Here is a 23,138-nt window from a genome sequence, read left to right as displayed (position 1 = left end):
CACTTAAATACCCTCAATATTTTACAGATTGATAAATGTAAATGTATAATTGCCTCAACCTTTTGTAATTAGCCTACCCAGTGATTACTTTGAAACACTATTATCTAAAAAGTTGCAGATGGCTGAGTATGGATATTTGAATAGGAATTTCCAAACCAGCCAGTCAGCTGTGCATGCTCACAATATCCACCAATTTAGTCTTTGTAGTGCTGGGGAAAGCAGTCTCACCACCCCTCCCCCAACACCCTTCTGATGTATGTACTTTCTATACTATTTAGTTTATTTGCATACAGATGTCTAGTCAGCCCCACTTTGGGCCTGAAAGGGAGGGAGGGCTGCAGTCCTGGCAACAAGGCAAGAGTTGCTGACTGGCCCATAATTTCCAAGCATACTTCATAGGACCATGGCTACTGTGCTCCGATCACTGGGCACAGGTGGCATCTTAATTACCATGGATATTTTTGTGAGAAAGGGTGAGGGCCATTTGCATGGGATCACTAATTGAGCAGACCCTCTCAAAATACCATTAGCACCACTTGGATCATTAAATTTAAGGGCCTGATGACACAGAATTACATAATAGCCAACATTTAAATATAGCAACTTTTAGGGGATTTCTGTACTCAGATATAAGGGTGGCCATCATATATGGGTCAAGATCACCAATCTAGACTTTTGTGTCCAGAATATGAATAATTAGTGAGGGGAATTGTGGGGCATGGGAACAGGTGGAGACTCTGGATGAGGGTTCAGTAGTGAGAAAAAGAGAGAGAGAGCAGGAGGGATGGTGTGAAAAGAGCTTGTCTCCTGTTCTTTCAGCTACTTTTGTCTTATTCTGTCACTAAGACAAGAAAACCTATACTTTAGGACAGCTGCTAAGCTGATTTTCCCAGAGATTAGCTGCATATCTGTTGTGTCAAAGAACTATACACAGAACGCAGGGTGTAGTTTTTGACGTGTTAGTAGTGAGCAAAGTTTACTGGAACCTGAAAGTTCTTCTTTTGAGGTTTTAGTTCACAAGCAATCAAAGGCCTTTGTCTTTTCACAATATAACAATATTGCACAGCCAGAAAAAACAGACTTACAATAAAAGCTTACATTTTGCAAGTTCAGCTCAAGTAATGTATAGGTTTAATATTTTTTTACTGGTCATGCAAATCTGTTTTAAAATGATTTTTTTTTTTTTTTTTTTTGCTATATATATATGGTTTGTTTATTTATATTATGTTATATTATACGGTAAAATAATATACTTTTAGTTTTAAACTTTCATTAAAAACTAAAAAAAAGACTTAAGTAAATAAAAAATAGATAGGATATTTCACTTACACTACAAGGAAAGTTGCAAAAGTTTTTTAAATATACACCCACAAAAATAAAGTTACATAAATGCTTAATTTGCCATTTGTTCTGTTGATTTATGTTGTGCAGTGTCTAATATAACTCATTGTTCAGTCATAATTTGGTTGCGTTATCTCATCTAACTTTAGCTGTTTCTCCTCTCAGTCCCTTCCCCCATTTTTTTCTCACAAGATTCATAAAAAAGCGACTAGCTGGGCTTGCCTGATATCACCCTCCAGGGTGACAGCTGTGCCAAAAAGCCCTTCACCACACACACACACACACACACACACACACACACACACACACACACACACACACACACACACACACACAGCTCAATTAGGAAGCCTGGCTCAGTGGCCAGGAAATCACACTCTAAGCTCCGCCCTAAAGTGTGGTTAGCCATTGTTATTGTAATGAGGCCGTGTGCATGTCTATGAAGAAGGAGAGTGAGTGGGTTTAGACTTCTTCCCTCCCCGTAGACATATTTCACATACAACTACAGAAGTATTTCATTCAACTCTACAACATGTCATATACTAATAAACAATCATCATCAACCATTATGTATGAGAAGGAAGAGTGTAAATAATCAATACTCTCTCAAAGCAAAAGAAAAAAGAGACACAATAAAATACTTCATTAACAATATTCACTAATATCAAACAATATACAGTTAAACACATAATAGCCACTGCAACAGCACTGGCTCTACTCGCTCATATGTTCAAACGAGTCATTTCAAATAAACCTCTAAAAGCTTTTCACACTTTCTACAGGCCTGGTGTACAATAAGTGTAAAGGCCTTAATAAGCACCCCCCGGCCCCCTCCATACGTCCCATGGTCCCCCTCCTTACTCACCATGGCAACAGCAAGTTGGTGGTTGGGGGGTGGGGGGGTGGGGGGAGATCAGGGGTTCTCAGCATCATTATCAGTAGGCCCATCTGTCATGGGGGTATCACGTAAAGAGGGATACGTGGGCTCCAGCAGCAGCCCAGCACATATGCCTTCTCACTGGCCTGACAGGGGAAAGGGTGGGGGAGAATAGAGGCAGCGCAGAGTGCACAGATTGAGTTTAAGAAAGAATGAAAAGGCCTGATCTGAGAGCATGAGGTTTCACTGATTGATTGATTGATTGATTATCTGATTTATAGAGTTTATAGACACTAAAAGTATTTTTAAAGAATACATTTACAAAACTTTTTTATTATTATTATTTAAAAATTGGGCTCCTTTGTAAAGTAACCTTGAGGCCCTGCACTAAATAAATAAATACATATTGTATAAATATAAAAATAATCAAAAGAGTCAAAGAGAGTCAAAATTTGTCTTTTAATTCTTTGTCTCTTTAGAAAAGTTGTCTCTAAAGAAGGAACAAAAGTTTCAGGGTGCACTCTCTTACCTTGTTTAAATGTTTTTAAAATATTTATTTTTTGAGGAAATACAAAACATTAAGTAAAATCACTCGGTAAAAAGTTTTAAAGCGCCTGACACATGACTCGAGGAGTACAAGACAAGCTTTTGTTTTCATTTTCCGAGGTCATTGTGAAGGGGATCCAGGCAGTGAGGCGCGCTCTCATTGGCTTGTCGAGATGAACAAAAACTACCCGCCGCCGCTGATTGGTGGAAGCAAACTTCTACGAAATAAGACCGCCCACCTCTGTCTGTAAGTTTTCTTTAAAGTAACTTTCTCTGTAATGAAGTTAAGTAGTTTTGCGGTGTCAAACGAAGAAATCACCGCAAGGATGAAGCTGTGTAAAACTTTTCTCGGTGAGTGCTGGATTTCTTATTTTTATAAAGTCTTTTGCTCTCGTCAAACTTAGATAGCTATAGTCTGGTTCGCCGTGGTTTTGTTAATAGCCGGTGTATTTGTGTGTTTTTTTTTTTTTTTTTTTTTTTTTTACTTTAACAGTAACTTTTCACAATACGTTTATTATTGTAATAAAAAACGAGTGATATAATTATACCGACTGATTATACTGAATACGGATTGTACTTATACCGATAGGCACAGTTGTTGTTGTTTCCTTCTTTGTTTACTTTCATTTTAAGTATTAATATAAAATGTTGACTGGATAGACTTGGATTACGTTTAAACTCTTTTAAACTATAAACGAACGTATAGTAGGCCTATTTATTGACCCATATCATTGATTTTTATTTTTATTTATTTTTTTAAGTTGCGAAACGAAATCCCTGTGCAGACAGTTTTTAAACAAAGGCAATTTTTGTCTCCCAGAGGGAGCTGTGCTTTAAACTCAGAGGCTGTTGGACTTCTGGCGTATTAAAACTTTTGTATTTGGGAGGGATCAGTCCATCTGGCTGTGGGGGGATTCCGGGTGTTGTGCTTCTCATTCGCTCAGCTGGCATCCTATGTAATATTTATACACAGTGTCTGGCCAGTGGGAACAGACTGTGGCTTTAATTGTATGCTGGGATATCCATCTGTATACGAAACTTTAGGATCAGGGGTGAGCAAAGTTCCAGCTGGTAACCGAAGAACCTCGGTGTCATTAAATATGCAACACTCTCAAAGGCTTTTGCTTGCTTCATACGTGATAAGAAACTTTTTTTGAAGTTTAGTAAAGAGTTCCCCTCCCCCTTTATTATAGAGCAAATACATTTTCCGTTACGTCTCTTTCTACTGCGTGTAACCTTATAATAACCTATTATAATATGTTAGTATTTATAGGTTGATTTTAATATTTTACCATTAGTCAAACTTTGCAACTGCACTGTGTTTGGTTGGTTTACAACACTGTAAAATGATTTCAATAGTAATGTTAACAATATATATCTATATATTAATTTAATTTAATTTTTTACATTTTTAGAGAATTAAGAAATTCAAAGTGTCCCAAAAAGTTAAATGAACTTTTTTTATGTTCATTGCTCAGGTAGAAAAGTTTTTAATTTTTCAACAATTAAAATCACTTTGACATCATAAAACAATTAAGCCAGCAGTTAAACTTAAAGCTTCGCTTTTATTTGACATTTAACAGGCTGGCAAACTAGGAAGAAATAGTAATAATTTAACCGTTTACTTAGATTATGTTCATTCAATCATTTTCCACAAAACTAGGTCACGTTGTTAGGCTTCTAGAAGAACATAAAAGAAAAGTAGATCAACGCTTTTAAAACAAGGCAAATGTGCATTGCGCAAGAAAAAATAGATCCATATTAAAGAATATGGAATATGACAGAAATTATTAGTAAACAAAATTAGTACACGATACTACTGAGTAGTATCGTGTACGACAATCGGAAAATAATCCTTTTAAACATAAAACAAATGCTTGTATTTGATGTTCAGATTAATTGATCTATTTTGCGTAATTCGCTCATTTATTAGTTTGCTTTTTTAATGTAATATTCAGTGTATTCATCGTATTCAGAGTTTTTTTTTTTTTTTTTTGCTAGACACCTGCCACGGATAGCGCTCTTGTCCATGGTACTGAAACAGCGCTGTTCTGGGTGCTGAACTTTCAGCCGAGCTCCTGCATCTAAACATAAGAGATTTTATTTTTCTAAAATAACCGAAGAATTTATATTAGATTGTAAGTAAAATCTTAAAAGACTTTCCTCTTGCGTGTGAGTGTTTTATATCGGGTGGGTGGGGGTCAATAGCGGCCCACTCTCCATCTTGTGTTGTACATGATTTACTATGATGATGATGTCACGGCGCAGGGTAGAGGAGGGGTGGACAATGGGCCTGTGAGCGAAAGGTAAGTCGGTATCGTTCGACAAAGCGTGTGGAGAAATGATTTTGGCTGCATTTGTGCTCACATTACCTGTCGATGAATGGATATATGCGTCTTGCTTACGACATGAATAGGTTTCGAACCGGTCCCGAGCGAATTATTAAGAGGTTTTTAACGGTGGCGGCACGAGACTCATTCTGAAGGGGAGGTGTACAACACTGAAGTTAACACACACAGCCTACAAAGAGCAAGAGGCCGCTCGCATCTCCTTGAAAAAAACGTCGTTTGCTCATGGTATTTTTTGTTTACTAATTCGGATGCTGATGTGGATGAGAAATTCCGTGTTTGGAAAGGTTTGCTGGTTTGGATTTCCGTTACTATTGAAGCCAAATGGATGCCGGACTTGTAATCTCTTAAAGAAGAAGTGCCATTCCACCGTGTTTAAGTTACATTTCCTGCACATTTCGCCTTATTTTCGCTTTCGTACTAAAAACGATCTTACAGTGTTTTTTAAATATCTGTATTTCAGTTACATCGCGGGTCTATTTTCAAGGAACCCAAGAACTAAAGGGCCTCTCTCGCATCTATAACACAACATCCAGGCTCTCATATTACATTTCAGTGTTGTCCTTGTTTTAAAACTATAGCTATTTATAGTAGAATCCGAAACGTGGAAGTTTAAAGCCAAGCGGAATATTAATCGAAGTTTGTTCATTCACACTAAGTCAGAAATACATGTACAAATAAGCTACAATGTATTTCATGGGAGTGGACAAATAGTCATTAGAAACCCTTAAGCAAAGCAAAAGCAGCATATGTTTCGTCTTGTGTGCGTGCGTTATTTACGAGAAGCAAAACAATGCGAACGAACCATATGTTTACTTCAGGCTAGGCCTACACAATACACTATTCGTTTATTAGATTATCGTCTTTCTTTTTTGGTTTTACATTTAAATTGCTCTTTATTCATCGATTTTGCTTGTTTTAGGACCTCTGTAGGCTGGGCTTTAAACGTTATTGCTTTAATAATACAGTCACGGCTCTTGTAAACATGTTCTGCTGGATCATTGTTTCTCCTCGGGGAAAGTGACAGTGTTCTAAAGGCGGAGGGTTTGGCTGATAGTAATTGAAAGGCGTGGTGTGCTAGAAGAGGTTATGTGCAGCAGCATCATGGTGCTTTTTCAAAGTCAAGGGCCTGATGCGTCAAAAGAAATACTAATATTAATCTATACTAAAACGTAAGAGCAATTTGTGGCTAACATGCACTCCCTTTGGTCCATTTCATGCTTGGGCCTACTATATGGGAATCAAACAGTGTTTTTTGTATGCTGGAACATACAGCTATTTAAGAGAGTAGGCCTAATTTTTGAAAAAATAAATTTAAAAAGGGATGCCTGAAATCACTCAGGGTCAAGTGATTTGGTTTAAAGACACTGGCATCAACTCCTTTTTTTAAAATCTAGAAATAACATTTCAGCATGTGAATGTTCCTTATCATTTACATGTTGTTGTCTTTGGAAGTGGCTTTGAAAGCGCTATTTTGAAGAACATTATCAAATTATATTACTTGACTCCTAATGTGCTGGAAATAATGATAAATTAATTTTCAGAGGTATTTTATGTTCCTCTCTTTTGAATTCATCTTACTTTTATAAAAGGTTTTAGTAAATGCAGTAAAGTCAGTTTAACTGGTTTCCACGCGAACAGACATGGGAAATTGAGTTCTAAGAAAGGTTTGCATTGCGTATTGCGTCTTATGTGGCAAGTGCTGCAATTGTTGCGGTTCTCAAGGGAATTCCCTCCCCTGTTACGTGTGTGACGTGACTGAGCACCAGGTGCTGCTTAAAACGTAATCAGACCACATGTAATGATGCTCTGATAAAAACAGCTGGGTCATGGCCGGATCTCTCGTCACCCAGGAAGAATAATCAACACCAGAGCCATGTCAGACCATGATGGAGTGTTGAAAGCCCATTCAGTGACCAAAGTGCTTGGGTCCTCTGGGGGCTATTTGCTTCTGGATTAGGGGTTTTCATATTTAATAGTCATCCTGTGGAAAATCACATTACAATAGTTGTATGAATCAGCATTACTGGCCTAGATTTGCTTACTTTTTGTTCTTAGAGGCTCTTTTCTTGGTATTTAAGTTTCATTGCATATTTCAAACTAATATTACTCATAAAATTATAATTTATATATAATATATATAATAAATAGTTTTTAATTTTGAATTTTGATAGTTTGTACAAAAAATTGGAATCCACCGTCAAAATGCCACTTTCAATGAGTTTCACATTTTTTTCTCATTTCATTGTGTAATATAAAGTATGCACCTTTAAATATTTGGACATGTCAGAGTGAAATTGTTGTCTTATCATTTCTGTCCAACAGAGAATGAGTTCAGAGGCCAGCTGCTGAGCCAGAGGTGGACACAAGGGGACAGAGTCAGCAGCTGTGAGAACAAAAGGAGTAGGAGACTAAAAGTGAGACATTATGTGGGTTTGTGTGTGTGTGAGTCAGAGTAGCTTCATTTTCATTATCTCTTGTCTTATACTCTACCACAAAACCAAAGAAGCTAAAAGTACTTTTCCCTTTCTGAAGCTCTGACATCTTTCTCATTCTGGAAGGGCCTCATTTCTTTCTTATATTTTACTTTGATTCCACGAAGGATTGGGAGGGATGTGCATTTGAAAGAACTTATTGGATGTGTATTATTGATTGAGCTCTTTACAAGCATTTAAGAGGATTTGGGGCTACTCCGGTGTCTGTGAAATCAGACCTGCTCAGATCTGAGGATAAATATCACAGTCTGAAGGTATAAGAGCTGGAGAACAGTGATATTGTACTCTTTTATATGATTTTTAGAGACACATTAGAGAAATGGTGAGTGTAAATATCTAAAAAAAACTTATAATAATCTCATAAGCCCTCATGTGTTTGTGTTCCAGATGAGTCAAGACGCAGATGAGAAGCGGACGAGAACACGCTCAAAAGGAATTAGAGGTGAGAGCCTCTTAAAAACTTGAAAAATATTTTTTGTCCATTTCAGTGAATTTGATGACTGACAGAGCTTTTATCTCTCCCCTTATATCAGTTCCTCTTGAGCTTGTCGGACAAGAATACAGGTGAGAGCTTTTATGCTTTGTAGTGTTACTCATCATGTTTATAAAGACCAGAGTTTAGTAGGTTAATGAATATAGCTAATCAAAACCCCTGTTTTGCAGCTGCCCTACACCAGGATGCGATGGCTTAGGCCATGTCAGTGGAAAGTATGCACGACACAGAAGGTAAATAGTAAGAATTCTGTCTCTAATAGCTGCCAATAAAAAGATTAAAAAAATTAAGCAACTTTTTTTATCAAACATTTTCATCTGTTTCAGTGCATTGGGCTGCCCATTGGCTAAGAAAAGAAAACTCCAGGAGGCCGAGGAGAATCAGCCAGCCCCCAAAAAGAAGCCAAATCCCCTAAAGCTGGCCATGGATGATGGGTTCAATGCAGACAGTGACACAAACAGTGAAACAGAAACAAAGGATGAGGGTGTGGAGTCTGAAGAGGACACTGCTGATAAAGAGATGGAAGCAAAAGAAAAAACACCTACATCAGAAGCAATGACAGGTGGGTTAATAATATATTAACTACAGAAATTATTTATTATTTTTGAAGTTATGTGCCATGCAGTGCATGTACTATAGTCTTTATTTATTTAAAGCTTTATTATATCAACAATTGTAACCCAAACTTTTTTTTTTTAACTTTTTATAAATGTTTTTTAAATGTTTATTTTTTTTTTATTTAACTAAAAAAAATAGTTTATAAATTACCCTTTTTGTCTTTCCTTCAGAGAAATTTCACAAGTGGATTCAGAAGAGAAAAAGACACCTGTCAGAGAAACATCAAGTCCAGTTCCAAAGAATGAAATTGAGAATGAAGAAGCCAATATCGAGGCTACATCCATCCAACAAATCACCATGGATACCGAGGCAGAGGAGGGGCTACAGGTCGCAGAAGAGATTCAGGCTCGAGAAGAAGAGGTAGAGGAGGAAGCAGAAGAGATTACAGAAGAGGAGCGAGTGACCCAGCAGCTAAAAGAGACCGACGAGCCTGTGACAACAGTTGAGGAAGAAGAAGAGGAGGAGGAGGAGGTGGAAGAGGAAACACAATGTTTGAGCCAGAAGAACAACTCGGATCACCAGTACTTCAGCGGAGACTTTGGCAGAATCCAGACTAAAGAGACTGTGGAGACTGAGAAAGACAGTGAAGATGATGATGATGAGGAAGAAGATGAGGAGGAGATCCAATCCCAGGTAGATCCTTCCTCCCTAATGGCCCCTGTCCCCGCTGCGTCAGCTCAGGAATTAGACGTGATGACACACAGCAACATAAACCTTGACCATCCTCTAGGTGAAGATGAGGAGGAGGATGAAGAAGAAAGAGATGATGCTTCGGATAAAGACTCGCCCTCTGTAGTCATCGAGCTGGGTTCAGATGGAGAGGAGGAAGAAGAAGAGGAAGAGGAAGATGATGGAGAAGAAGAGGAGGCAGATGAAGCAGACGATGACGAGTTGGACAGCATGTCACAGAGGTCAGAGGTCACAGATGACTCAGAGACGTACGATATGACGCGGGGGAACCTGGGACTTCTGGAACAGGCCATTGCACTGAAAGCCAAACAAACCAGCAGCAGTTCTGAAGAGAGCTGCTCTCCTGAGCAGCAGCGCTACCACAGCTCAGAGGAGAGGATGAATAAGAGCATGGACATGACAGCTCGTAGAGCATACTATGGCAAAGGTGACAGAAAATTGCCTACCTCTTATGACCCCAATTAAATTTAGATAACATTATCATGCAGGTACAGTGTATGGGGTTGTGGAGTTTAATTTGTTTTTGTCTTCTCACATAGAGGTTCTAGATCAGAGAAGAAGGAAGTAAAGTGCCCTACTCCAGGATGTGATGGGACAGGTCATGTGACTGGATTATACCCACACCACCGCAGCCTTTCTGGGTGCCCACACAAGGACAGAATCCCTCCAGAGAGTAAGCATTGTGTTGCACCATTACTATAGTATGTGACACACACAAACACATAAAATAAATAAATAAATATATATAATAAATACATGATGGCGAAGCTGAATTTTTAGCATCATTACGCCAGTCTTGTCACATGACCCTTCAGAAATCATTCTAGTATGTTGATTTGGTGCTCAAGAAACATTTCTTGTTATTATCAATGTTGAAAATAGTGGCACACATTTTTTTTTTCAGGATTGTTTGATTAATCAAAAGTTTAAACAATTTACTTAAATTAAACATTTAATATTTAAAACATTAAACATTTATTTAAACATTGCATTTATTTAATTTATTTAAAATAATTGTTTATAACATTATAAATGTCAGTTTAAATGCATCCTTGATGAATAAAAATTATTTTAAAAACATTTGAAAGGTATTATTAAATATTCAATATAATAATGTGTGTTTTTGGCACTAGTCTTGGCAATGCACGAGAACGTACTAAAGTGTCCAACACCTGGATGCACTGGACAGGGACATGTGAACAGCAACCGCAACACACATCGCAGGTACTGCTCCTTAACTATTTTTTGAGGTGTCTGTTTCTGTTCACATCAAGTTTCACTAAAACCATGTATTTTTCTTGCATTTTACACTTTTAGTCTCTCTGGCTGCCCTATTGCTGCTGCTGCAGGGAAACACAAAATCCATGAAAAGCAGCCACAGCCACAGACCTCTGTCAGTGATCCTGTGAGCGGAGGCTCAAACTCTGACAGAGTTCTCAGGTGAGTGTTTTCCTCCACTTTTCAACATGCTAGCTAGAACCTTAACAGACACAAAAGAGATTGATGGGTAAACATTGTAACTAAACACTCTTTTATCTTCAGGCCGATGTGTTTTGTGAAACAGCTGGACATCCCTCAGTACGGTAGCTACAGGCCCAATGCCATGCCAGCCACTCCTCGTGCCAACCTGGCAAAGGAGCTGGAGAAGTATTCTAAGGTGTCCTTTGACTATGCAAGCTTCGATGTACAGGTGTTCGGCAAGCGCATGCTTGCACCCAAGATACCCACCAGCGAAACCTCACCTAAAGCCTTCAAATGTAAGCACCCCCCTCATTCCCTTTAAAATAATGAATAAGAAACAAACACAACAGATATTTATAGACAATGAATTATTGATAGCATACTAAAACGTATACTATTGTTATTATTATTATTATAATGAACAGCCAAACCGTTTCCTAAAGCCTCATCCCCCAGCCACAGCCTGTCAGGAGGCTACACCAAAAGCAGCTCCTCTTCCACCTCAAGTGGATACGATTATACCCATGATGCCGAAGCCGCACACATGGCTGCCACTGCCATTCTCAACCTGTCCACCCGCTGCTGGGAGAGGCCTGAAAACCTCAGCGCCAAACAGCCAGATCAGGCCAGCAAAGTGAGTTTCTCTCTGTCTGTATCTGGAAAGTTAGGTTTTATAACATCCACATTATATACACTATATTCTAATGAATTTCTTCTACAATCTAGGACATGGACATTGAGGTGGATGAGAATGGCACATTGGACCTCAGCATGAAGAAACCCAAGAGGGAAGGAGTCAGGTCACCAGACCCATCTTCATCCTCGTCATCATCTTCTCACCACCATGGCGTCACCTCACCCCACTCCAGCCACACCTACAAACAAGAGGAGTGGGAGGGGCCTCTGGACTACACCAAGTCAAACCGACAGAAAGAGGAGGAGCCAGAGGAGGTAAATGTATATCAATTTGAGATATATCCACATACTCTCACTTCATGGTTAAATCATAGTTGACAACATTTTGGAACAAAAGCCTTACTGTCAAGGTTTTGCACCTGTTTTACAATTTTCTGTTGTGATGTGCCATGTCCTCAGGTTGAGTACACCACACACTCATACGCCTCCTCTGATGGAGATGATGATGATGCCACTCAGGAGAGCATGGAGGAGGACAGGAAGTACCCTGGTGAGGTCACAACCTCTAGTTTCAAGGTCAAATTCCAGCCCAAGGACAGCAAGAAAGAGGTCTTGCTGTAAGTGTCTGCCTTATTTAAACATAAAACACATCTGCTAAGCCAATAAAAGAAGTCTGTATATTTAGTGTCTTGCTAAGGTTAATAAATTTCCAGAATGATTCCACAGGGATTTAATACTCTCTCAATCTCCCTCCAGATGTCCCACACCAGGCTGTGATGGCAGTGGACATATAACTGGGAACTATGCATCACACCGCAGGTATGCCAGAAGCTGACACAGTATTTCTCGTCCGACCAGCCCTGCTTGTGTTTTCTTTTTTTCTTTATCTGTTTTCCTCTCTGCTGAACCCTTACAGCTTCAGCTGCCTATAGCTTAAACCTGTATATTGACTGCAAAGCTAATGTTATATGTCTTTTTAATGCATTTGGCCAACTCATTTACTCACATCTATTTGTAGTTAATTTAGGTTTCTTTATATTAGTGTGATTTTTAGCACACACACCCACACACACCCACACATATATTTATACACACGCATATACACACACGCACACACACACACACACAACACACACCCACACCATATATATATATATATATATATATATATATATATATATATATATTATATTAGGGCTGTCAAATGATTAATCACGATTAATCACATCCCAAAATAAAGTTGTATTACATAATATATGTATGTGTACAGGGTATATTTATTATGTAATATAAATACTACACATAAATTATATATTTAGAAAATATTTACATATATACATTTATATATTTATATTCTTCTTATATTTATATATATATAAATATAGTTAATATATAACATAACATATTCTTCTTAAATATATACATGCATGTGTGTTATATATACCCTATACACAGTATGCACACATATATTATGTAAACAAAACTTTTATTTTGGATATAAATATATATATAGTATATCTTCCATCTTCAATTAAATCTTCTTCCCTCTATTCTTTATTCCTGGTGTTTTTCTACTGTTCTTCAGTCTCTCTGGTTGTCCCCTTGCTGATAAAAGTCTTCGGACCCTCATGGCTGCCCACACTGCTGAACTCAAGTATGTCTGTGGTCTAATTTTTCCTCTTATGACTCCTCACCAGACTTCACTGATTACTGCTTTGATTTGACTTTACTAAATACTGCTGTTACTGCAAAACACTATTTACTGTCCCTTTGGCTATTCTTGTACTCTTTGAATCAGTAATCACTTTAAATTTTCAGTGGACAAAAATATAATTCTCTTGGACTGTGTCCTAGAGATGCATCGAACCAGATGAGACACATTAAGCATCCAGACTGAAGCTCAGACTGAAGCTCAAAAGTTAATTTAAACTTCCAGTATGATTGTATGTGTAATTTTTGGATTGTATCTTTCTAAAGCTATGCTAACTTCATGCTAACAGCATGTCTCTCTCTCTGTGGCCTCCAGATGCCCTACCCCAGGTTGTGATGGTTCAGGACACATCACTGGAAACTATGCTTCCCATAGAAGGTATGTTAATTGAGAGATATTATGTTTAATGTATCACCATTCAAGATGAACTTTAGGATTCTGTGTCAAGCTTTGCAGCTATTTTTGTTTCAAAAATATCAAACTGCTCATGCATAAAAATAACATTTGCATTTTCTCTTTTGCAGTCTGTCTGGATGTCCTCGTGCCAAGAAGGGAGGAATCAAAACCACCCCAACTAAGGATGACAAAGAAGATTCTGAGCTCCTAAAGTATGTTTTTTACAAAACAATCTCAACTTTTGCTGTACGAAAACAGTGTATTTACTGAGCACAGCCTGTATCTTTAGAGAATGCCAAAACTGACTGCCAGTTCATCACTTACCTCTCTATAGGTGCCCGGTGCCAGGTTGTGACAGTCTGGGGCATATCAGTGGGAAATATGCCACCCACCGCAGTGCCTATGGGTGCCCGCTGGCAGCACGCCGGCAGAAGGAGGGCATGTTAAATGGCACACCATTCTCCTGGAAAGCCTTCAAGACTGAGGGCCCGACCTGCCCTACGCCAGGATGTGATGGATCAGGACATGCCAATGGCACTTTTCTCACTCATCGCAGGTACAGACAGGGCCTAGTGAAATCTACAGATAATAAATATTAGTATTATAGTATTAAATAGTCCAGATGTAGGCAAAGCTGTGAGTATATTAAAACTATGCAGTCACAGTTTCATACAGAGATTATATATATATATATATATATATATATATATATATGTTAGAAATATAACAAAAACTAATTGCCTTGAAAAGCCATACTAATATGTTTTGAAATATTAGAAATGCCTATTTTTGGCTTTCTGTGGTTATTGAGTGATGATGTAATAAAAACAATATGCCTAAGAGAAAAATTTTTCATATCTTGCTATTCTAATGTGTTTCTACAGTCTATCAGGTTGCCCTAGAGCTTCAGCTAACAAGAAAAGAGCCAGGTTCCCAGGAGATGATTACATCAGCAAGAAATTCAGGGCAAGTGATGGTAAGATCAACTATAATTAGTTTCTCTTCTTTCACCTCCATTATGTTCATGTTGTGCTCTTCATTAACATTTGCATTGTTTTTCTATCCCCTCAGTTCTTGACAATGATGAAGACATAAAACAGCTGAACAAAGAAATCAATGAACTGAATGAGTCGAACACCGAGATGGAAGCAGACATGGCCAACCTCCATACACAGGTCTGCTTTTATCAAATACATATACACACTACTATTCAAAACTTTGGGGTTGATAAGATTTTTAAAGTCTTTTATGGTTACCGAAGCTGCATTTATTTGGTCAAAAGTACAGTAAAAACATTGATATTGTGAAATATTTTTACAATCTAAAATTTGAATACTACTATTTTTATTTGAATTTTTTTTTTTAAACGTAATTCATTCCTGTGATCGCAAAGCTGAATTTTTAGCAACCATTACTTCAGTCTTTAATGAATAGTAAGTTCTAGAATAGAAAAAAATAAAGTCTCACTGAATCAGTTTATTGCATCCTTGCTGAATAAAAGAAATTAATTTCCTTCAGAATTAAAAATCTTATTGACCCCAAACTTTTGAACAGTACATGCATCAGAAACTGTAATGAAGACAGATTTGTAACAGTTTCCATATGGCTAAAATGCAATCTGAGCATATAGCATAAGGCCCTTTACTGGTAAGTGCTTTTAATAAGTTTTTTTTTTTTTTTGAGGCTCTTACTGTTCATCACTAAAAATACTTGGATTATTGGTGACTTATTTCCATAAGAAATATAATGATAATGATAATGATAATATTTACAATACTTCAAATACAATATTACAAACGACAGCACTTCATCAACACAAAGATATACTTCACAGCCTGATCTTGGAGCTGCTGTTTATTCATGCATTTCTCTCTGTCAATAGATCTCATCCATGGAGAAGAACCTCAAGAGCATGGAGGAGGAGAATAAGCTCATAGAGGAGAAGAATGAGGCTCTGTTCATGGAACTGTCAGGCCTGAGCCAGGCTCTTATCCGCAGCCTTGCCAACATCCGTCTACCACAGATGGTCAGTCCACTTGCTATTGATTACCTTTTTTGACTACACCCAACAAGCACATATATTGTACATTATACTTTTATGTAGCTTGCTTTTAACAAACCATTATCTGTTGTTTACCACAGCAAGAGCCCATCACTGAGCAGAATTTTGACACCTACGTGGACACACTGACCCACATGTTCACCGATAAGGAGTGCTATCAGAACCCAGAGAACCGAGCCCTACTCGAGTCGATCAACCAGGCCGTCAAAGGCATTGAGGTGTGAGCAGAGGAGACACACTGTGGGTTAAATAACTAGACCAACAACATAAAAATGCTGTTTAAGGACATTCAGGTTTTGTATGTGGCCCCCTCTGCAAACGAGGAACGTCACAAGACCCGTGGAAGTCAGAGAAAAGGACCAAATTCTAATTCAAAATTATGCTGCGTAGCAATTTTGATGAGATACAAGATCCTCTTAAACCAAGCTGACTCTTCTTGTTTCGGGGTATTTTTTGGAGCAAACCATTTGTTACTGTTTTCTAGAGCAACTCTCACAGACACTGATCTGCCTTTCTTACTTCCCTCAGTGCATGGAGGTTGCCATGAACAATAAGTTGTGAGATTGTTGTGTGTCTGTGGAGGAGAGTCTATGTGTGTATGCGTAACAGAGTGTTTTATGTGTATGTCCGAAGGTGAATTCACAATTAATGACCTCCCTCGACAAAATATGATTAGTATGCAGCACTGCTATATTTGATCCCTGTATGATAATGTTGTCTCATATTTGGTGTAAATGCACTTCTGTTCCATTCAGTAATATTTATCGTATTTGAGAACATAGATATTGCACTTCCATGAATAGTTTGTAGTTCCATCGTCATGTTATTATTGTAATTATTATTATTATTATGGCTATTTAAATTGGGTCCTTGAAATGTACGTTTAATTTATTATTTATTCATGTTAAGGGTTATTTTGTTTATTTATTAATCAGTGTCTACAAAGCAAAATTCTATACACAGCTTTTAAACAGTTATTAAGAGGAGAGACGTTGCCATATTTTAAGAATATCAACAGCAAATTGTTTTATAAACCTGCCTATTTATTTTAAAGACAGAGATTTATAATCTCTTTTTTAAGTGCAAATATTTTCTACCTAACAATTTTTATATTGTTTTTTTTTTTATTATTATTATTATTCTTAATTTAATGAGTTCTGTTTTCCATAAAAGTATTTTGACACCCTCCAGAGGGAAGTGGGTTGAACAGATATGATGTATTTATTGTTATTTATTTAGTATTTAAGAACAAATTGAATGGAGATCTTGTTGCATATTTATTTTGTAAATGTCTCTGTGTTAGTGGTTGCTGCATATGGATAGTCTTTGCCCATGTTGTTGATAAAATAAATGGGAATTCTATCATCTACAAAAGAGAGTATGTCATATTTAATACTGATGGTTTCTATTAAGTTATTATTACTGCATATTTACAAGCTTGTAATTGCCCTTGATCCAACAGTGATATTTTGTGAGACATTGGTCAGTCCCAAAAATTTTGGATTCTCCGGCATTTATTAGACCAAAGATAAAATATAAACCACTCTCTCAATAGGATACTTGGATGACATCTGCTGGAAGCAAAATTATTCAGTCACGATTTCTGTTCAGCTGATTAAGTCAAAAAAAACGTGAAAAAGATGTATTTGTATTTTGTCAAGATCAATATTAAGCCCATTATTGATAAAATTATTGATAATAAAACCCAAATTATTGTTAAAAAACCCTTAAAACAACAACATTTTGAAATTGTGCATAGAGCTGATTTTCTCTAGATTTGAAATGGTCAAATTATAAAGGACACCAGATCTATCTGTCACATCTTTTTATTGTTATAGATTTATTTTACTGTCTACGGTTAACTGAAAAACCATAGGCTGTTTAATGGCAGGTTCCTTTATGACAACTTACCCCATTATGACCTGCTACTGATCAACAATCTTTTCTTTTGTGCAATAACAGTGGAAATGTTCTATAAAGGCCATATATATATATATATATATATATATATATATATATATATATATATATATATATATATATATATATATATATATATATATATATCCTTATCAACACCGCTGAGTTTATGAATATGTAATGCAGGACCCATGTGCTTCATGGCCCATATTTCTGTTTGTGTGCGTGACGTCACGGAGTCAGCTGGCCAATGTTTACATCCAGCGCTGCTCGCCACGAACGTGTATGGGAAGAAACCGAGAGATTGAAACAACAGGAGACAGTTAACCGAATGGCCAGCATCAACAGACCATAATCAGGGTGTTTCAGGGTGTCAGACGATTCAGCTCGGTCGACCGTGAAGCCGTCGGGGTGTTTCTCGTGACGAGTTTCTCCCCAAAACACCACTATCCCGTTTTTTCCTGTCTTTGTCTTCATTTGCGTCTACTTTTAGCAGGTAAGGGCATTATATTAGTCGTGCTCGCTATTATATAGTGTAATTCTGGAGTGAAAATAGAATGATAAACTCTTAGTTAGTGCATTTTCACTTAGCCTAATCTGTAGTTTAGCGTGCAGAATGAACGGCAGGTCGTGAGGATTACAACTAACGGGTTTATGTGTGTTATTTCATATTTAACTGTATTTGAGAAACTACCCGGATGTTCAACAAAACACTGCACAGTGTGCGTTTGTTAGCGAATGGCGCAGCTGCATTTGAGCGCGCGGTGATTGGTGGGAGCGTTTTTCACATCTGCAGTTTCTACACAGCGTCTCTGGGGAAGCTTTAACTTTCCAGCAGCGCAGCCCAGCGCCACCATCCGTTAACTGGACAAAATGTTGCTGTTTTGTTAGGCCCAAAACATGTAGAGTAGCCCCAAAAAGTATTTGTACACTTAACGACATATTTAATGTGTATGTGTAATTGCATTAGATAAAACAATGCATTATATGCATTTTATACAAAAACTAATACAGTTCAACTAATATGATTGTGCATAGTTAGGATAATGAAATTAACAGTCTTACCACAATTTGTCAACCTCAGTTTGATCTGTATGGTTAATTATTGGCTGCCAAGATGTGTGGGGTCAGTAGGATTTTTTTTTTTTTTTACACGATTACTGGAGTAATCATGCTGAAAATTCAGCTTTACCATCACGGAAATGAATTAAATTTTATTTTTAAATATATATTTAAATAAAATTGTTTATTTTAAAATGCAGTAATATTTCACAATATTACTGTTTTACTGCATTTTTGATCAAATAAATTTAGCCTTGGTAAGAATAAAAGACTTATCAAGGATATATAAAAAATATTACTGACCCCACTTTTGAACAGCAGTGTAAAAATAAAATCAACAAACTTAATTTGTAAATCTTCCTATTCAGCCTATGTCATGTCGATAATTTTTTATATTATTTAATCTATTCGTTTCATTGTAATATTAATACATTTCAGTTTGTTTTAATGACATGTTTATTTACTTTTATGTTACTTAGTCCTTGTGCTGATTTTGGGGTTACTTTCCTGAAGCAAAACCAGTTAAGAACCATTGTTATAGCAAAAAACAAAAAAGGATCAGTTCAACTTTTTTAAAGGCCCATATCAACAGGAAGTATGTTTCCAGTTGTTTGTCTTTGACTACATGCACACTTACATGTCTTTAATTTGCTTCTCTTCTGTTTTGCCCCTAACAAAGAGCTAAAATGGGAGGTGCAGTCAGTGCCGGGGAGGACAATGACGAGTTGATTGACAACCTGAAGGAGGCTCAGTACATTCGCTCTGATCTGGTTGAACATGCCTTCAGGGCCATTGACCGTGCTGACTACTATCTGGAAGAATTCCGTGACAGTGCCTACAAGGATCTGGCCTGGAGACATGGCAACATCCACCTCTCTGCACCCTGCATTTACTCTGAGGTGATGGAGGCTCTAGACCTGCAGCCTGGCTTGTCCTTTCTTAACCTGGGCAGTGGCACAGGCTACCTCAGCACCATGGTGGGACTTATACTGGGTGAGTTTATAAAGAATATAAAGGCTTTGATTTTGTTCTTCTTATTTGAGACAAATTTAAACAAATCGCCCACCCATGAAAATTCTGTCATCATTTACTCACCCTCATGTCATTCCAAATCTGTATGAATTGCTTTCTTTTTTTAGGAACACAAAATAAGTTATTTTGAAGAGGGTTGGTAACTAAACCTTTCTTTTCCCATTGACTTACACAGTGTTCTTTTTTCATACGATGGAAGTTTGTGGTATTTGAGAATGTTTGGTTTTTGGTTTTCTTCATTATTTAAATCTTCTTTTGTGTTCCGCAAAATAAAAAAAGTCATGCAGGTTTGGAACAACATAAGGCTGAGTAAATGATGACAGAATTTTCATCGCGTTTGAACCGTTTTTCTCAGTATATTTCCTGCATATGCTATAATATATATTACATGTGACCCTGGAGCACAAAACCAGTCTTAAGTCACTGGGGTATATTTGTAGCAATTGCCAAAATTATAGTTTTTCTTTTATGCCAAAAATCATAAGGATATTATGTAAAGATCATGTTCTATGAAGATATTTGGTAAATTTCCTAGTGTAAATATATCAAAACTTACTTTTTGATTAGTAATATGCATTGCTAAGAACTTCATTTGGACAAATTTAAAAGTGATTTTCTCAATATTTTGATTTTTTTTTTGCACCCTCAGATTCCAGATTTTCCTATCCTCACAAAACTATACATCAATGGAAAGCTTATTTATTCAGCTTTCAGATGATGTATAAATCTCAATTTTGAAAAAATTGACACTTAAGACTGGTTTTGTGGTCCAGGGTCACATATATGTATAATATATGTGATCAGTGAAGTCATATTTCCAGGGCCATTTGGTGTGAATCATGGTGTGGAATTGCATGAAGATGTTATAGAATATGCTTATCAGAAGCTGGACTTCTTCATCAAGACAAATGATAGTTTTGACAGGTGTAGTAACTTTTGGGTTTTTACGTTTGTATTAAAATAAACTAATTCCCCTGTAGTTTGAAAATTAAGTGACTGACATTGTTAATTTTTTTTTTTTTTTTGTCTAGGTTTGAGTTCTGTGAGCCTTCCTTTGTGGTGGGCAACTGTTTGGAGATTGCCCCAGAAAGCAGGCAGTATGACAGGGTTTACTGTGGCGCAGGGGTCCAGAGGGAACATGAAGAATACATGAAGAAGCTGTTGAAGGTCGGGGGTATCTTAGTACTGCCACTGGAAGAAAAGGTAAATAATCGAAACTCAAAGGAATTTTGCAGTGCATCTGGTGTTAGGCAATTCAGAAGATTTATATATGTCTCTGCATTTCTCATTTGTTCTAGCTCACTAAAATCACTCGGACAGCATATAACACATGGGAGACAAGAAAGATAATTGCTGTGTCCTTTGCACCACTTGTGCTCCCTAAGCACAGGGAAAATGGCAAACCGAGAGCAGTGTCCCTACGTAAGTCACTTGCTGTATTTTGTGTATAAAAGTTACATGATATAAATTGTTTTATTGCATTCAATTATTTTGGTATTTTACAGCTCTGTACACTACCGTTCAAAAGTTTTACAAATTATTTTATTGAGTAAGGGTACATTAAATTCATAAAAAGTCTCTGTAAAAATGTTTACATTTAACAAAAAAAATTGTTATATTTCAAAAATTCATGTTTTCAACATGACTTCTGAAGGATCATGTAAATCATGTGACACTGAAAACTGGAGTCAAAGCAGCTGAAAATTCAGCTTTGCCATCACAGAAATAAATTACATTTTAAAATAGATTCAAATAGAAAAGTTATTTTAAATTGAAATAATATTTCACAATACTAGAGTTTTTACTGTATTTTTAATTAAATAAATGCAGCCCTGGTGAGACTTCTTTCAAAAAAATAAAAAAACTTACCAACCCAACTTCGGAACTGTAGTGTATAATGATAATAAGATACTTAAATGCTGTCAAAAATCCCCCATGTTTCATGTTGTCCAGCTGCCATGTTCGAGGTGCGGAGTCTTCAGGATTTGGCCCGCATCAGCATCCGTCACATTCTAAAGAAATCCGGGTCTGGATCCTTGCCGCTACTCCAAAGAACTGGACTGAAGCGAAGAAATTACCTTAAACAGAAACGAGAGCACCGTGACACCCCTCTTCTGACCAATAGTTATTTGTTCATGAGTCGCTTGATTCCCGGACCCATGGACAACAACAACAACCAGTCATCCACAGACAATGAGGATGAAGATGAAGACTGCAGAAGAGTTTGTGAACAACTAGAGGAGAAACAAGAGAATGAGAGGAGGAATGAGGGCAGTGTTTTGGTGATAGAGACTCCAGTAAACCTCTTAAGAGAGAGGATCCTTAGTCTCCCTTTGCCAGAGCCTCTCAAGATGTATCTTCTTTACTACAGAGAGAAGTAGATTTCTCCTTCTATTCTAAACTACTCAATTCTACCTAGCACTGTCACATCAAGAATCCATGTCTGTTTAGTCACCCACTTTTGCATTATCCTGTTAACCTTTCATATAGAATTGCACCACTCGGCCAAGTCTCGTTTGGCTTAATGCTCAATCAGGATTCAAGGTCTAGAATACAAACCATTAACCATAGAATCAAAAAACAGTGAAAACTGATTTATTAAGTTTCATGTTATCTGTGCAGTGGCGTTTTCAAACGGACATTCTCACTTGTTTGGTGTGTTACAAATCATCTAGTTTCAGCTCATAGATTTACTAAGAAAAGTGAAAATCTAAATATTCTTCTGGTGTATGGATTTGTAAAACATGTCTAATTGTGTGCTGAATTCCACTTATATTGTGTGAAAATACAATGGCACGTTTCAAAATGTGACCGTCGAACATAATCAGTGTCGTAAAATTTCAGGGATTTCAAGATGAAAGACGGATTATCTGAGGTGTTTTACCAATTTGAAATGGTCTTGGGATTGTACTGTTTTCAGGGCCTTTGCATTTGCTTGATGCTATATAGAAGTATAAAAGGTGTAGTCTACAGTTGTGTAACAAGTTATAAAATTGTGGTCATGCTCTGATGTGCACTTTGTCCAGTGATGTAGAATGCACTAATTGAAAAAACTGTTTTGAATTATACATTTATGTTGTCTAATTGACAAAAGTTTGCATCAGATAATGAGGTGCCAAATGTATCAAAGAGTAGAGGGTCCAAATTGAAATGACGTGTAAATGAATTTGCAGTTTTTGGAGGACAAACCAAAGTATGATGTATGTTTTCTGATATATAAACTCAGACCATAGTCTCTGCAACCATTTAATGTAAAATCTAAGTCTAAACACTGATAAACATTGGGCTCACATGTGAGACATTAAATGATTAAATGCATAATTTAGATTTCTAAAAGTGTGGACCATACTTAATGCATTATTATGAGGGCTGGAGACAAATACTCCTTAAATGGGTGACATTAAAAGTGTGCACATGCTGTGGAAACAAATACATTGATACTCTGTATCA

At 37.0% G+C, this 23,138-nt stretch overlaps 2 protein-coding genes across 4 annotated transcripts; both read left to right on the top strand.

Annotated features, from left to right (window-relative positions):
• Positions 1-3,047: 3,047 nt before the first annotated feature.
• Positions 3,048-17,018, top strand: LOC109094156 (myelin transcription factor 1-like). Of its 3 annotated transcripts, none has more exons than XM_042713394.1 (23): positions 3,048-3,115; positions 7,438-7,541; positions 7,995-8,049; positions 8,141-8,171; positions 8,271-8,333; positions 8,427-8,662; positions 8,891-9,835; positions 9,950-10,081; positions 10,542-10,632; positions 10,726-10,848; positions 10,951-11,165; positions 11,295-11,503; positions 11,596-11,820; positions 11,965-12,122; positions 12,262-12,324; positions 13,091-13,159; positions 13,532-13,594; positions 13,741-13,824; positions 13,947-14,168; positions 14,497-14,588; positions 14,684-14,787; positions 15,495-15,638; positions 15,755-17,018. In XM_042713394.1, exons 1-23 carry the CDS (start codon positions 3,091-3,093, stop codon positions 15,896-15,898), a joined length of 3,597 nt encoding a protein of 1,198 aa, XP_042569328.1. In that variant the 5' UTR covers positions 3,048-3,090; the 3' UTR covers positions 15,899-17,018. The 3 variants fall into 3 exon arrangements, with proteins under 3 accessions (XP_042569328.1, XP_042569329.1, XP_042569330.1); XM_042713395.1 differs by having other exon boundaries at positions 3,049-3,115; positions 7,438-7,529; XM_042713396.1 differs by having other exon boundaries at positions 3,049-3,115; positions 11,313-11,503.
• A 796-nt stretch (positions 17,019-17,814) lies between these two features.
• LOC109094144 (protein-L-isoaspartate O-methyltransferase domain-containing protein 2-like) lies at positions 17,815-23,018 on the top strand. Its single transcript, XM_019107818.2, has 6 exons — positions 17,815-18,090; positions 19,336-19,649; positions 20,510-20,612; positions 20,720-20,891; positions 20,987-21,110; positions 21,642-23,018. Exons 2-6 carry the CDS (start codon positions 19,343-19,345, stop codon positions 22,067-22,069), a joined length of 1,134 nt encoding a protein of 377 aa, XP_018963363.1. The 5' UTR covers positions 17,815-18,090; positions 19,336-19,342; the 3' UTR covers positions 22,070-23,018.
• Positions 23,019-23,138: the final 120 nt, after the last annotated feature.

The sequence above is a fragment of the Cyprinus carpio genome, chromosome A23 (genome assembly GCF_018340385.1).
Source record: "Cyprinus carpio isolate SPL01 chromosome A23, ASM1834038v1, whole genome shotgun sequence".
NCBI classification, from domain to species: domain Eukaryota; kingdom Metazoa; phylum Chordata; class Actinopteri; order Cypriniformes; family Cyprinidae; genus Cyprinus; species Cyprinus carpio.
Note: the sequence above shows the minus strand (reverse complement) of the source record. Positions and strands in the feature narration are given on the sequence as shown.

Coding starts and splice junctions, on each gene's coding strand:
- LOC109094156 (XM_042713394.1), top strand. CDS start 3,091: ATGAAGCTGTGTAAAACTTTTCTCG. Junction 13,160..13,531: donor GCCCACACTGCTGAACTCAA/GTATGTCTGTGG, acceptor TGTGGCCTCCAG/ATGCCCTACCCCAGGTTGTG. Junction 15,639..15,754: donor ACATCCGTCTACCACAGATG/GTCAGTCCACTT, acceptor TGTTTACCACAG/CAAGAGCCCATCACTGAGCA.
- LOC109094144 (XM_019107818.2), top strand. CDS start 19,343: ATGGGAGGTGCAGTCAGTGCCGGGGAGGACAATGACGAGTTGATTGAC. Junction 20,892..20,986: donor TACTGCCACTGGAAGAAAAG/GTAAATAATCGA, acceptor CATTTGTTCTAG/CTCACTAAAATCACTCGGAC. Junction 21,111..21,641: donor ACCGAGAGCAGTGTCCCTAC/GTAAGTCACTTG, acceptor CATGTTGTCCAG/CTGCCATGTTCGAGGTGCGG.